This window comes from Temnothorax curvispinosus, unplaced genomic scaffold, assembly GCF_003070985.1.
Source record: "Temnothorax curvispinosus isolate PA1 unplaced genomic scaffold, ASM307098v1 QBEX01009552.1, whole genome shotgun sequence".
Taxonomy (NCBI): domain Eukaryota; kingdom Metazoa; phylum Arthropoda; class Insecta; order Hymenoptera; family Formicidae; genus Temnothorax; species Temnothorax curvispinosus.
In genome coordinates, this window is record NW_020219332.1 from 208,124 (window position 1) to 223,537 (window position 15,414).

The following is a 15,414-nucleotide window of genomic DNA, read 5'->3' on the forward strand; positions in this document are numbered from 1 at the left end:
TTTAATTTTAAAAACGTTCTTAAAATATAAATTAATTCTCGATTTAAATTAATCATGTTGAATACAAATTACAGGAGATAAGTCGAGAGAAAAAGAGAAAGAAAGTGACATTTATTTATAGGGTATGAAGTTATTTGCAAAATAACACGCTCGACGGGCGTTGCCTCGTAAATCGTTTCCTATATCAAACTCGTATCCCGCGCGATACGGACGGCGAAATTTGGGGCGATTCGATAAGAAAGTACAAAATTACGTCCGTCGATGAGACACAAGCCGGTCGGTCGTCGTCAGTGCGTTTCGTAACGGCGTGTTTTTTACAAAGCGCCGTCGGGATAATGTCTTAACTGGAGTCGTTGCCAGGAGTCGTTTACACATCGATCGGGAACGAACTGGTGGTATAAGTAGTCGGTAGAGTCGTTTGCACTTTGTACCAAAAAGTCGTCTGGCGCGGCTCGCTCGCTCGCTCGCTCGCGTGATTACGGAGAGCCGCGCGGAGTCGCCTCCGTATACCCACAAAATTTGCATACGAGACGTACGATGCTCGTTTTTTTTCGCGTCGCTTCTTGCGGGCGCTCAATGAAAACGCACCGTCGGATAATTAATAATCACCGAATACCAGGCGGTGCCCGATTATTTTTAACGGTAAAAACACACCGCGCGCAATTATAAACGTGAATACACTTCGCGCATCCAATGGTGCTCCCGTGAGGTAACGGTGCAAAATAATAATCGCGATGAAACGAACGATCATCACGGGAAGAAACTGCCGTTCGGCTTGCGGCGACGAACCCCGTTTTCTGTAACTGAAATTCGTATACGCGATTACGCGCCGCGCGCCGTCGACGCCGCTGCGACGGCGAGAAAATTACTTTCGGCTGGGAAAGAAGCCCCTTCGAAGGAAATATCACATACCTTCACACCTCTTCGCCTCGCCCAATTTTGCACGCTCTCGCCTCGTCTCGGTCGCAATGGAACGACGAACGAGAGGAGGACCTCGTTCCGTTGATGTTTGTTCCGCAACGCTCGATAATGTACTTAATAGCCCTCGAATTACTTTGCGAATGATCGATCGATCACTGTTTAACGAGCGAAACCGCGACTATATACTATACCCACGCACCCATTCGTTCTACATGTAACGACGTGCACGAGAGACGCTCGAATCATTTCCGAAAATTTTCTAGTTGGATTACGTATATGTATAACAAAATTGTAATAATCCGCGTTTTATAAAAATTTGCATAACGGACGATTAAAAGGGCATGAATTATAAATCAGTTATTGTACGACAACAAAAATTAATGGGAGAAAAAGCATCAGAGTTGACAGTTCATTTTGACAGTCTAGTATAATCTAGGATTACTAAAAATAATTTTCATTATTTTTACTTGCCTTAGATTGCATATCAGAAGGTCTATCTCTAAAACTTTAACCATGCTTTACATATATTTTTCATATTAAATCGTCCTACATTAACTTTAATAAAAGCTTTGAAGGAATTTCCTTGCTTCTAATATTGTAATGTAGCTAAATCTACTAGTATATCGACTTACACTTGCGTACCTCTGTCATAATTGCGAAATATTTTAACGATTTTATTACCGATTCGAGGTGTTGCTGAAACTGTGAACGCGTGTTGGTAAACGCCGAGAGGAACTCGCGATCGCGATTGCAGCGAATCCGAATGTCGGAATGTGAAAGAAATGAGTATAAAGAGGACAAGTTGAGCTCGCGTTTTGCACACGTATTCATTAACTTGAAGTCATATAGGCATCATATAGTGGTAATGCAAACTTTAAGACGCACGTACATACTCGCTAATGGAATATCTAATGTCTAATATATTTAATGCCTTAACTGCACTGTAAAACAGATTTAGACTCTGGAAAGGCTGTACACACGGATGCGCTAAGCGAGGATTGACTAAGGCAGAGAAACTTTTCGAGTTTGCGCCTATATAAGTAGGAATCTATTTTTCTAATTAAAAGATATAAATAAAAAATTAGCTTTAATTTCGTTATCTTGCTCCATTTATCAAATACATATATTTTGTTTTTATTTTTCTTATTAACCATATTTGGTTCTTATTCTTCTTATTTTTAAATTAAATTATTAAATTATCTCGCTTCCACTTTCTCAAATGTTTGTTGCCTTATCACTCGCAAAAACGTATATATATGAGTATGTATATACGTGTAAAGGTATGCGAGTTTCCGCATCATATTGAGCTCGGATCCGTGGGCCCAAATGACTGTGCAGATCAGTCATCCCTGCGGGACAAATTGGAACTCACGATAATATCCAAAAGTAACAGAATCTCTCGGACGAAGAGACAAAGTCGATGCAATATCGACTTTGATAACAAATAATTAAATAAAATATAATCAAGAGACTTTTCTCGTGACAAGTTGCAGTCAAACTGCATCGAACGTTAGAAACGAGAATGTCGAGAGCCTGACATCTCGCACAAAAGTTGCATCACAGCGATCTTACATGATTTGCCGTAATTTGCTTAATCGACCATAAAACTTCGACACGGTATAAAGTATACTAGTCTAGAAAAAAATCAATGGATCAAATCTCCCATCAAATAATTCTTCACGTATACTTCTTTTTTTATAAAAAATAATTATCTATTATAGATACCTATTATTAGAAGTCGATAGTTTCGGATTAATATGGATTTACATTAGAAAATAAATATCTTGTGATTAAATATAGATTAGTTATATCTAGCGATAAGTAAATACGATGAAGAGTATTAGTGATGAAAAAGGGACGTTATTCGTTGCCGGCGCTTAAAGGCACAAAAGGGGCACGAAAGGCGTTGCTCGGACGCTTTACATAGCGTTTGCCAACGTCTGGCCATGCCGGGAATGGCAGAGGGGAGACCTTCTGCCTTTATACCGGCTAATACTCTGGACGGAAATATCCGTAATGCAAGGACAAGCAAGCGGTTCTAGCTCGACCGCTCGCATCGAACGCGAAATATTCGCCAAGCTTTCGAGCCGAGCGAGATAAGCGACTCTCGTAATTGCAATCGAACCAAATTCGATAAACGGGCAAAGTCGGTAATAAATATTCCATTCAAAGGAAATAAATGCGAGAATTTAAGTTGTTACAAATCAGGTGAAACGGTTGGATTTGCAAGATTTTTTCTGCATCGTTCGCGATGTGTATTCAAGAACTGTAAATCGCCATTCGATCGCGCAAACGACTTCCGCTTACGCAAACGCGAAAATTCGCCTACGTCAGAGTTTCCATTTTAAAGCCTGTTCTTGAACCTCATGCTCGACTAAATTCGATACGTGATATGTATCCAATGCGACCCACACGTTCGCCCAAGCGAGTCGCGAGCGAAACGGCATTAAGTTCAAAATATCTGTTAAGTTGTTGTTCTCGTAGCTAACAGCTCATCGGTTTACAATGCGCCGCGCGAAAATGCAGGCAAACATGATTCTCTCTAACGCGTAGGTGAAATGTCGAAGGGTCCTCCGCGTGCTCCCGCCATTAGACCATCTCCTAAAAGCGTAGTAACTCGGCGTGACGCGAGTTTATATTTTCTTGCTGATTAATCGCGCACCATCTGCGCGCGAAATCGAATAAACGCATAAGACATCAATCGTGCGGAGCGGCGCGGGCGATCCGCGTGTATACCGCGCCCGCGCGGGGCAACGAGACAAATTCCCGTTTTTCGTCGGAGTTGGAGCGAATCAGCGGTCGCACGTGGGTGGCGTGTTCAGTAACTCGTGAACGTCGCATAAAGATGCTCGAATTGCCACGTTGAATCGCCGGATTTCGAAACCGGCTCGGCTTATATCGGCATCCACAACACACGTCGCAACTCCCGAATTCGAATCCCGCTCGATCCCGCGACGAACACCCGGTTAATTACGTACGAAGCTCGCATCGCCGGCGTGTCATAATCCTCACACAAAATGCGTGAAGTATGAGCTTATTCGAGAAAATGCGATCTCAAAATTGTCACGGACCACGGGAATTTAGACGCTTTTCAACATTATCGCGCGATGGACTTAGTGCCAACTTGTACATCGGCGCCTTTCGAAATTAGGCCAACTCGTAGCAACAATGTAGTCGAGAGCCAAGTTAAGACACATGAAGGCTTTTAACGAAATCGGACGAATATTACGATCTGCGACAAGCTGCGCCCGTTATTTCCGAGATTGTGAAAATTTCGGACAGCATCAAAACAAATTAAAGACAATATCAGAAGCACAAAAATTGATATGTTAAATTAAGATTATAAAAAGATGCATTATATAATCAAATTACGTTCTGAAAGAGTTAATATAAGAGTAAATATTTTCTCTTTACTTCTCTCTTTTTCTCATGCGATTGTTTGTATAATATTCTAAAAGATGTATTCTTTTGTGTTAATATGTAATAAACTAAAAAAGTGAGATTTATTAACATGCATATGATTGTTCGATGTTTCTGCGGACTTATTACGCGGTGTAAATTTAGAGGAAGTTTAAAGCAAATCGAAGAATTGTCGTAGGGCAGTGTGAGGGAGGGTACACCTGCCATCGTGACAGGAATACACCTCGTCGTCTAATTTTCTAGGAGCACGCTACGCTACGGCTCGATAAACTTGTTTATTTCGCGGCGCCTGAGTTCACGATTCGCCAAAATACCATGACAGATATGTCATACACGCTCCGCTCTCATTCGCCCTCACTAGAATGGCACTTGACACTTTTATCTCACAATGTTACTCATAATAAGTAACATTTGCGCGCGCGGGAGTCAAAGATAGACGACCGTCGTGCACTCCAAAATGTTGAGGGCCATGTTAAAGACTACAGAGAATAACGAAGAATTATGAACGACGTCCAATGAACGTGGGTGGCGTTCAGCTGCGCGTAGTTGTTTCCGTGAATTATGAAAATGCGAAATATATGGCTTTATTTAATGAACATTTACAACCTATCTCGCATCACGCGTTTGACAAACTGGGGTTATAAGATATACAGGCAAACAAGGACATTCAGGATATCCATATATTTCTTTTTTTTATGAGGCCTTTTATCAATTATTGCTGTAGATAGGTATGCTCTAGCAAAATTATTAAATAAAAATTCTTTCATAAAAATATATAATTAAAAAGTCATATATAGATTAGAATATGTAAAATGGATCTTTTATCAAAATATTAATTTTAAAGCTAATTAAAGCATTTAACAAAATGTTTAACAGTAAGATATTATAGCGCGAAATATAATCTTAATTGAAAGATGTGTCCGGTTTCAAATTTTCGTCGAGAAATCGCTAAACTTATTCCTAAAGGAAGTCTTACAAGGTTCCATATGCGTGTAATGCCTTCTAATTATCGACATCCGGTAATTCGCGTGTCCTCCCAGATATTTATGTCCTCTAAATATTCTCCAACACATATTTCCGTCATCTATCCACTTAGTTCTACCTAGCCTAATCTGCTTAAAAATACCTGAAAATATTTGTCGCGAAAATTGGCCGTCTCCGTTCGTCGAGATGGCAAACGACTTTCGTGTCGACCAACTCGACTTAGAACGCAGTCCGGAAGGCAGCCAATTCGTCGCTACAGTTTACCGCTCGCTAGCGTGCATACAATGACGCTAACAGGAAGTAGATCATGGGAAAACTTATCGCCAAAATACCGTGCCAGATCTCGCAAAATTGTGCCTATTGCCTAATATTCCATTAATCTGCTGATTTCATAGACGTTGCAGTCGATTAGGCATGCCTGCCGTGTGATGTTCGGGAGTGCGTCAACCCTTGAGACTACGTCGATTACGTGGATATCAGGAGAAATCAGTTCATTGGCACTCGATAGCACTCAATGGCACTGACGTCGATCCGTTCAACAGAATTACCGGTGAAGAACGTAAGGTTATTCAATCATCTTTCTGGCACGTTGCAAACGCGTTCAGTCGCCAATTCACCACGCGATCGATCATATTCTCAAGCGATGGATGTGTAAAAAAAAATTGCTTCCTGCGTGTGTTCGTGAACCATTTGACATACATATTAAAAAAAAAAAAGAAAAGTTAAGAATAACATTTATTGCAATGCATGTCTAATTGTAAATATATCCTTATAAATATCATTTATATAACATATTTCTCTAAAATAAATATTTTTCAGGACCATTGCAAAAGTTCCGTAAAAAAAATTAAAAAATTAGTTATGTACGGTTGTTTACGTCTCAAAGGGTAATAACAAGGTTGCATCATCTCCGCTCGGTAGTCCTAAAGCGTAATAATCCAAGAAAGCTGGAGCGACAACCGTTTCTCCAAAATGGCTCGTGAAAAAGGAAGCAGTGAAGGTGGGTATTTCGTTTGGGTACCATCCAGGTCATCCTCCGGACGACGTGCTGCGGACGAGAGAGTGGATAGGTGGAGGAGGAGACGAAGAAGGCGAGTAGAAGAAGAAGACAGTGAAAGTTCTTAGCGGACAGAGACGGTTGACAGAAGCAACGGAGTTAAAGAGGCTGGACTGATCTCACGTTGGGCTCATTAAGGGCTACAACAGCCGCGTCGCTTCCTAGACTCCTCGCCAAGTCCACGCCAAGTGTCGTCATATCTCGTCTAATCATCGTTTTTCATCTCGGATTCCGTTGTTGTTCCATTCGTGGAGTCTCGTTATTAGGTATATATAGGGTGTTTCGTCAAAATGGTGCCAGAAGGTTTCTAATTCTTGTCGCGCTGTTTGCGGTCCAGATTCATTTAAATGTTTGTACATCTCGAAATAGTAAAATATTATCAAGCATAAAATTAATGTCTATTCGATTTTATTCGACAAGGTCGAATTTGACGAACTAGACCTTAATAAGAATAAAAATAAATAAAATAAAATTTCGCATTTTAACTAAATAACTCCTGTGAAACTTGTTTTTTTTTCTTTTATAGAAGCTTAAAATTTCGTTGTTTTGACATATTTAATCTCCTACAAATTTTTCTACGTATCTTCGTCTAATTTTTCAAAAGAACTTCGCAGTAAGGTGAATTAGCGTGATGAGTCGTAGTCTTCGGCGCTCTTGCCCGCTGCAAAAGGCACTCATTCCATTCTAAGTATAGCGAATGATGTACGGCGATAGGACAACGGCGACGTCTAGCCAGAACGACGGGGCTACCGCATCTTTTGACAAGTACGGTGCAATTTGCAAAATGTCGCGCCGCCGAAAAATTACCGACAGCCTCGATTAACGCGAGACGACAATGTAATAGGTGTGACCGAACGTCGTAAAGAAACGCGTCGAACCGCTGAATCAACACAGGTACGTTCCAATGATGCAAATTGGACGGGAACAGCCGGACGTCGCCGGTGGTCGCGCGTAATAGCTACGCGATCTAATTTCGTGTGTGCCATCCAACTCACTGACTCACTTGGCACATATACGCAATAGTGTATTCTTTTCTTCGCTTGTGTTTCGTGGAAAATACTAGAGGATTGCCGGATCTCGCGTGAAAGCTGGCGGAACTTTTCGCATTTCCCGAACTAGAGGAGAAGGCGAAAAGTAAAGAAGACTTTCGAGTGTCTCGAAGTCCGAAGATTTCAAGATCTACCCCGAACCGGATCTGAACACCGTTGTTAAGATGGCTTCAATTTGTGGTGCGGAAGATATCTGTTAGCTTCTGTCGAGATGTCGTAACTACGAAGGTCATCTGCCGATTTGAGGAAGCCGATAGGAAGAGTAACGTCACCTTCAGTTCAGTGGTATCGTAAATGAAACAGAGACCTCTGCGGAGATGAGGCGGGTGTGCAGCGTTGGTGATCCGTTTATTTTTACAGCAATGCCAGGGTGAATGCTCCGCGGAATGTTTAGCTTCGGCACATCGGATGCGCGCACATATGCACGCGCGCATTGCACTGCACGTAGCATATCTATATACCGAACCGACGCCGAATTTCATTGGCATGCGTAATAAATACGATGATTCACGCCGCGCGATACCATCCGTAGCGCGTGCGGAAACGTTCGAGGCTCAATGACAAAATCGAACGTGCCGAATTGCGGAAAACGAAGCTATAGCTTATAGATAAGGAAGCGTGTTTGCACGTGAACGTTTCCATTTTACTTCTTATTTCACGAAAGTTTCCTGTTGAATTCCACGTTGTTAATACGAGAGTAAACTTCTGTAGAATTTAAGTGTGCACAATCGACAGTTTATTGATGGAAATTAATATAAAAGTTATTTGAGAGAAATGGTTTCTATTATTCAGTCTCACACACACATACGCAATACTAATTTCAATTTAAACAATGACTATAGTTTTACCTTTAATGTTTTAAAAAGAGATCATATTGGATCACTGCGTACCAACGTAATAGAACAATGGTTAAAAATTACATATATCATTAATAATATTTTACAATGTATCTGACAGGATTACTATACGTGTAACATTCAGATATTACGGAATCAGAGTGCAGATTTTTGCTCACGTATTATTTTCATACGTCGATAACAATTTCAGGGGCGAAAAAAAATACAAGGAAAGTACGTCTAGATAAAACGCATACTATATACATATATATACGCCTAAGCCGACTGGATTCGGGATTGTCGGTCCATTAGCGATGTTTTGCGCGAGCAAAGTGCGTGCGCGCACAGCTGTTACAGCGTAAACTACGCTTGTATCTGCCAAGAGCAACAGAAGAACGCGGCGCGTGTGCATCCAAAAGGGAGGCAGGAAAGTATACGGGGAAAGGAAGGAAGCGGCGGATATTACGTTACTCTATTGGAATCAATCGACAACGGCGTACACCGTTAAATATACCGAGAGTCCAACATCATATTTCGGGGGGATTACTCTCATTCTGTGCCACCGTCATAAACAAGCCTAATCGTGACGACGGAAATAGCAAGCTCAACGCGTTGCTCTTGCTGTCAGAACGAAAAATAAAAGTACTGTTGTTTAATAGTCAGAAAAAAGCATACGTTTTAGCGTCGTAAAAAGAGCGATGATTAATACTTTATTGCATCTTGCGTCTGATTCATTTTAGGCCTTCAATTCCTTTCTATTTATAATTTTGTAATCGTCGAGCATTTCCTGTTTCTTTTAATTTATGCATATAACGAGTTGTTCGTCAAGCTTTATAAAATTTTATGTAAAATTTATAGATGAATACAAAAATAACGTTTAGAATTGAAAATATTGTACGATGTAATTAATAAATAAAACATTATATAAATGATAATTATATAGATACAATATGCAATGTGCGAATTATAATAACATTGTTGTGAACAATGTATAGCCAACTACAAATACGTTCGACATTCGCATATAGTTAGTCTTCCGATTTCATGGGATTATTTTCGTGGCAGCAACTGTTCCAATTTATATTTCGCAACTTTTGTTAGGCGTATCATTATTCATTATATTCCTGTTTTGCCTTGACGACCAAAATTTCAGATTGTTGCAATTTTTATCCAAAGAAACCGAGTAAACAGCACAGTTTGATAAGGCAAAAAAGTCATTTTCTTGAATATGTTAGTTTATACACGCGCCAAAATTTAATGTAGCTTTACACATATTTTTTTTATCAAACGTTTCAGGCGATATCGACTCGTAATACACTTTGTGCACTTCTACTAACGTCGTGAGTGTGGATCCGAGTCCGCAAACGTGATGCGTGATGCGCGAAAGATGCACGTAATCGCGACGACGTAATGCGTAAGCCTGTAACCGCGCGTGCGTGCGTAGGCGTTCGCACGTAAGACTTCCACTCGAAGGCGTCAGTATGGTAGACGTGTTAGCACGTATACCCGGTCGTCGTACGAGAAATAAATCCATAGGTGTAAGGGTGTCGCTGCCGTTTGGAGCTCGGCCAGAAAACGGAAAAGAGGTGGAGTAGAGAGGGAGAGAGTTAGAGAGAGGGGGGGACCACCGCCTACGTTTCGCGCATACCGTACCGATAAATAATCGAAAGAGTCGTCCAGAGCCGCGAGCTGCCAAAATTCTCATCCCGCGAACGACCCTCTCGTCGCGAATCCTCCGAAGGTCGGGCCACGCTGGACGAGATCTAGGTGACGACTTATGTCGTCCATAGGTACCGCAAAAATGAGCCAAACGCGTAACAGTTGTGACAGAAACGGCCGCCGACCGATGATAATGGCGGGGGATGAATAAAATTGATGCACGATCCACCTGTTAGCGCACGTTCGTGATCTCGTCCTCGCCTAGACTGGCCTAGATTTACAACGTTTACACAGTATATCCGAAGTCGCTTAAAAGAGTTGCTCTTTAAAAGCCATTTAAATCTACGCTGACGTGGGCGGCAGCGCCGGCCGTCAATGTCCCGAAATTCTTAGACCTACTTTCATAATATTTGGACGCGGCATTCTTTCCTGGCTCTGCTATTGACTGCCGCCGGTCGAGCTGGAATGTCGGTTTTAGGAAACGATTAATCACATCTGCGTTCCGATTACGCACGTATCTCGTAAGCCGGGTTCCGAGCGGAATAAAATCGTGTCCGATCTATTGTAAAGAGTTAACCATGGGATATTCAGCGCGGTCAGGCTTAAATATAGCCCGTGTTTTCCATCGACAGCTGCTCGACCCGATGTTTATGAGCCATTCGCGTATCTACGAATCACTTTTATGCCGTCGTGAGATGGGCGTTAGACTTCGCGTCGGCACACCGTCCAAAAATTAAAAAAAATCTCCAAAAATCCGACACACGTCAAAACGAGAGACGCCGTGCCCCGAGAGCGCTATAACCATCACTGTAGCGGCTGAATAATTGCCATGAATTTACAGAATAACGTGCGATAATGTGTGTTTATGCAATAGCGCAAAGCTGTAAAACTGTAGTCGGAAGGCGCTGGCCATAAATCGAAAAAAGCAACGCGGATTACGAGCAACATGTTCCCGCGAGGGAGATAAATTTAGATCGAGATTTATCGATCGTCTCGTCCGGCTCGGACGATCCATCCCGCGATCGTGCGATTGTCAACACCCACGGGAGCGAACCATTTTATACTTATTGTCCGCGAATTCGGTGACCATCGCGAAAAAAAAAACGTAAAAATAAACTTCGTGTTATATAACTGTGTGACAGAAGAGGAAATAAAAAAAAAGTCCGTCTGATAGAACGAGAATAGAATTTCGCTGTCACTCGATTACCATTTCTCTTTGAAATATACGAGAAAAGGTGGATGCAAATGGACGATATATATTACGCGCTCGGTATGAGACAAAGCTCAAGCATGTAACCTTCAACTTTTTCAGCAAGATCACATCATCGTTTCTATATTCGCGAAACGAGCCGGTTCGTTTGTTTTATGTTCATGGGATGTCGACGTGAAGTTTTTGACAAGCACATCCACGATGAAAGTTAAATAAGTTTGCAGAAACATGGGCGAACTTTAGAAATTGGAATTATCGAAAAAAGAGAATAACATCCACAAAAAATCTGAACTTCAAAAATTCTATACGTTCAAGTACATATGACATTTTATACGTGAGAGTTGACCTATTTTACTGAGTTCTATAATTACAACAGCTAATTAAAAAAAAAAACGGATATTTAGAAGAATAGTTTCTCCACGAGAGTGAAAAGAAATGCTCGACTGTTCAAACATCATATATCATTGTGTTCGGCTGAAAGTTTTCTGGCTTAAATTTCCGACTATCGAGAAAATCGATTAGCGCACAGCCTATATATATAAGTTCTTCGAAGCGTCTACGGAAATACGGTTCATTTGTCATCCATGAAGTTTCTTCCTTAGAAATAACAATCCCCTCCCTAGTTAAAGAACGATATGCATTTTAAGCTATGCCACTTGACACTTATGGCGAATGTCTGGCCGTACTTTGCGACGGTGTTTATTAAACTACCAACAGATGCAGCAGTAAAGAAAACGAACACGTTCCCCGGGGTAAAATCGTTGAGGAAAGTAAGTAGGTCAATACCAGGAATCGGAGTGATCGTTAGCATACTTGTAGGGTTCGGTGTTTACAGGGGAATTTAATCGCAAAGGAAATTCAAATAAACGACTAATCCGGCACCAAGATCTTGATTTCACAAATCCAATTTTTAAAATAACTGCTATTTTCCTAAAAGCTCCGTTGACCATTCGCGTGTAAATACCACTTAATATTCGGAGCTTCCGGAAGACTGCGATAAAATCACGCGGGACTGATATATAAAAACCGATGATTAGTACAGGTGGACAACCGTCAAGCGTCTACAGATAAGAGGGTGAATAACCGTGGGTAAAAATACTGGCAGAATGGAGTGCAAGAGGTGACGGGAAAAAAGGACACGACGAAGACAGAGGGATGAAGAGAAAAAGCCCGAGGAAGAGAACGAGATGAGTAGAGGGGGAGGAGTGCAGTTGGACGTGGTCGCCGCCCGATCCGGAATGCGCTTTACGCATTCATTCGTCTCGGTCTGCCTCAAGCCTGGTCCAAATGTCCGGTTGCAGTCGTGGAATAAATGACCCACAAATAAAATAGTACTATCCCGATTGGTATCCCTTGCATTCGTGAAAAATCTACAGCTTTCGTTTTCTATCGACTTTTAATGTGGAAAATCTATAGTCAAGTTGTCCGCTAACAGTTACCTGATAAACGACTCGCAAGTTAAATGGTACTATCGTAATCAACCCGTTAAAATTCTCCGTTTATCAGTTTCATTATGTTTTTCTCATTTGAAATTAAAAAAAAGTCAAGATATTTTTATTTAGCGACGAAGTCGAATAAAGAGTCAAGCGAAATGTTACTTCGTACGCCAAGTTCGCCGCTTGACTTACATACTCATCGACTTCGCGTAAAACTCGGCGTGACGAAGCGACGTTCCGTAACTCTCACACGAACACAATAGCGGTAGGGGGTTAATGGGATTGAAACGCAATCTCGGCTCAAACGTAACACTCTTTATTAGTCGACACAGATGTTAGTCGCAAGCGATCGAGGTGTGTTAAGGGTCAGCGAGGTAACCACTCATCATGACGTGTTGCAGTCCAGCTAGCCACGCGTACCGTACCGTCACAGTGTTTACAGCGCTTTGCCCTCGGCTCAGGCATTCTGCGGTGACCTCGTGATCTCACCGATATCCCATCGTCGCTTTATGCACTTCGCGCATAGACACGCACGAGCGCGCACATTCACATGCACCCACTCTCTCTCCCTCCCTCCCTCCCCCTTTTCTCTCTTTCTTTCTCTCTCTGCACTTCTCGCGGCGCGACGAATTATTATCCTAGTCAGACACAAGAGAAAATTGTCTCGACGTGCAGCCCGCAGCCGTATTACATGCACTATCCGCGTCGATCATCGATTATCGATCGCGACTCCGAGGATTATCCTCGCTCGTCCATGTTCCCGCTCGAAGTTGCGTTATGCTTCATCGAGTACCGCTGAGGAAACTTAGTGTGATTAACTTAATATGATTTGAGGCACTCAAAGCGGCGATGTATATTGCTATAAGCAGCAATTCGCGTTTCAAGAGAGTTGGGAGACTTTCCGCGTAACAGTTTATAGTTCACACTCTGGCGCCACGAGATGAGAACGAGACAGCACTGAATGTGGCGAATCTTACTAATAAAGTGATTAACGTTCGATTTTAGGAATAGATGTGCGCTGACGACCGCATGCTTTCTATGGGTGCATTTATGTACAACTTTTCGAAAACAGTCGCCCACTGTTTTCGCCGCGATCGAGATTCGAGGGAATGCAGCTTCATCTGTCTGTGGGAATGGTACGTTGTGCTTCATACGCGCGAGACAAGGATCGCACTTGCTAAGGATCAACCCTTCCGACTTGCCATCTTGTATGAGATTCGGCTTCACCTCGCACTCTTTTCTCTTACATCGTTCCGCCTGTTCCTGTCCACGCGTCTCGGTCTCTCGACACGCGATCACCGTGCCGCCGTGACGCCTCGACGATCAGAGACCCGACATGATGATCGATCGAACGATTAAGCCTCGAGAGAAATCTCCGAGACAATGTTCGTCCTGATTTTTCGTCACGCGCGGGGCTGACCGTCTCTTATTCCGGTCTACACGAATCTCCAGACAATTAAGAACTAACTTCTGTAATCACCGATAAGTGAGTACAACTATGGCACGACGCACCGCCGATAACGATAACGTAAAAGAATGAAAGATAGAGAGATCTTCCTATGAGTGATACTGATTTCCTCTTCCTGCTTTCCGACGTATTATCAATATCAATCACACGATGATCGATCGCATTATCTGCAGTCTTTTGTGTAGCGTTCGACCACTGTGACTCATCTCCGTATCGGTTTGGGTATCAGTGTACCGCTGCGAGTCCGAGGAGCCGCGCAAGGATCGTAGGCGAGGGTGTCGCGGGCGAGTGTGTTCACATCGCGAGGTGGAGGGCGTCGTCTAGGTCGCCGTAGTAGCGCTTCGCAGCCATGTCACACGCGCACTGACGGACGTCCGACGTGCCGACGCCGACGCCGACGCCGACGCCGGGACGCTTGCCTTCGGTCGGACTCGGTCCACCATCTCGGGAAGCGTCGGGATGCCCGTGCTGGCATCGCGCCAACGTGCGACCAGCCTCGATCGATTCCTCCGGTGGAAGGCGTTAACGCCGCCTTACGAAATCTCGCGGCGCGCCTTTACGAGATTGCAAACGATTCTTGAAGATCGGTCAAATGGCACGAGTCATTTGGCATTGTCATTTGTAATTATTCATTATTTTTCATTAAAAGAGTTTCGGTAATTTAAATACGATAGTGCGAGATAAGTACAAAAAATTTGAAGCTATAATAGTCAAGAGGTTCGATAAAATTGATGGGTTAAAATTGATAGCACTTAATAAAATGCTATCATTTAAATGTACCATTTAATAAAAACAAGAAAGAAATTGAGCCTCAAAGAAATCATATTTGTTTGTAGAGAGAGTACGTTATTTATAATACTGCAATTCTGATAAAACTTTTGCTATAAAAGAATGTCGCGAACGAAGAAGCAATAATGGATAAGTGAAGAAACATCGAGCTTTCCCTAAAAATAAATTCGATCGATCGGATCGTCTTCTCGTTGACTACTATTGCGCCTAGTCACCACGGACGCGTCGAAACGAGCGCGAGTAAATGATTTACGAACGACAATGACGTTCATGGCAAGAACCGTGCCAAAAGCAGTCTCGCGTGAGACTTTCCTCGAAACGCGGTTCACGACGATTAGACGAACACTCGTTAAAGTTCCATCGTATAACATGCGCGTCAGTCAATGTGGCTCGTTGAGAATTCGATGGCTCCTCACGAAAAACAGAAGGGGACGGGAGCGGCGACGCGCGGGGAGGGGGGGGGGACGACAAAGAAGAGTGCAAGGTGTTACGCGAGTCGCGGTGGCGGAGTGCGGGCGTCCATCTCGTTTTATCTCGGCGCGAGAGTGACGTCACCGTATGCTGGTATAAAGGAGACTCTAAAAG

The 15,414-nt window shown here is 42.7% G+C and overlaps 1 protein-coding gene across 2 annotated transcripts in view; it reads right to left on the reverse strand.

Annotated features, from left to right (window-relative positions):
• The window catches only part of LOC112459134 (MKL/myocardin-like protein 1), a 163,673-nt gene extending 149,291 nt beyond the window's left edge, over positions 1 to 14,382 (reverse strand). For both annotated transcript variants that reach the window (XM_025023103.1, XM_025023101.1), the window contains exon 1: positions 12,998 to 14,382. In XM_025023103.1, the coding sequence (XP_024878871.1) occupies positions 12,998 to 13,037 (40 nt within the window). In that variant the 5' untranslated portion in view covers positions 13,038 to 14,382. The remainder of the gene's footprint in view (positions 1 to 12,997) is intronic.
• Positions 14,383 to 15,414: the final 1,032 nt, after the last annotated feature.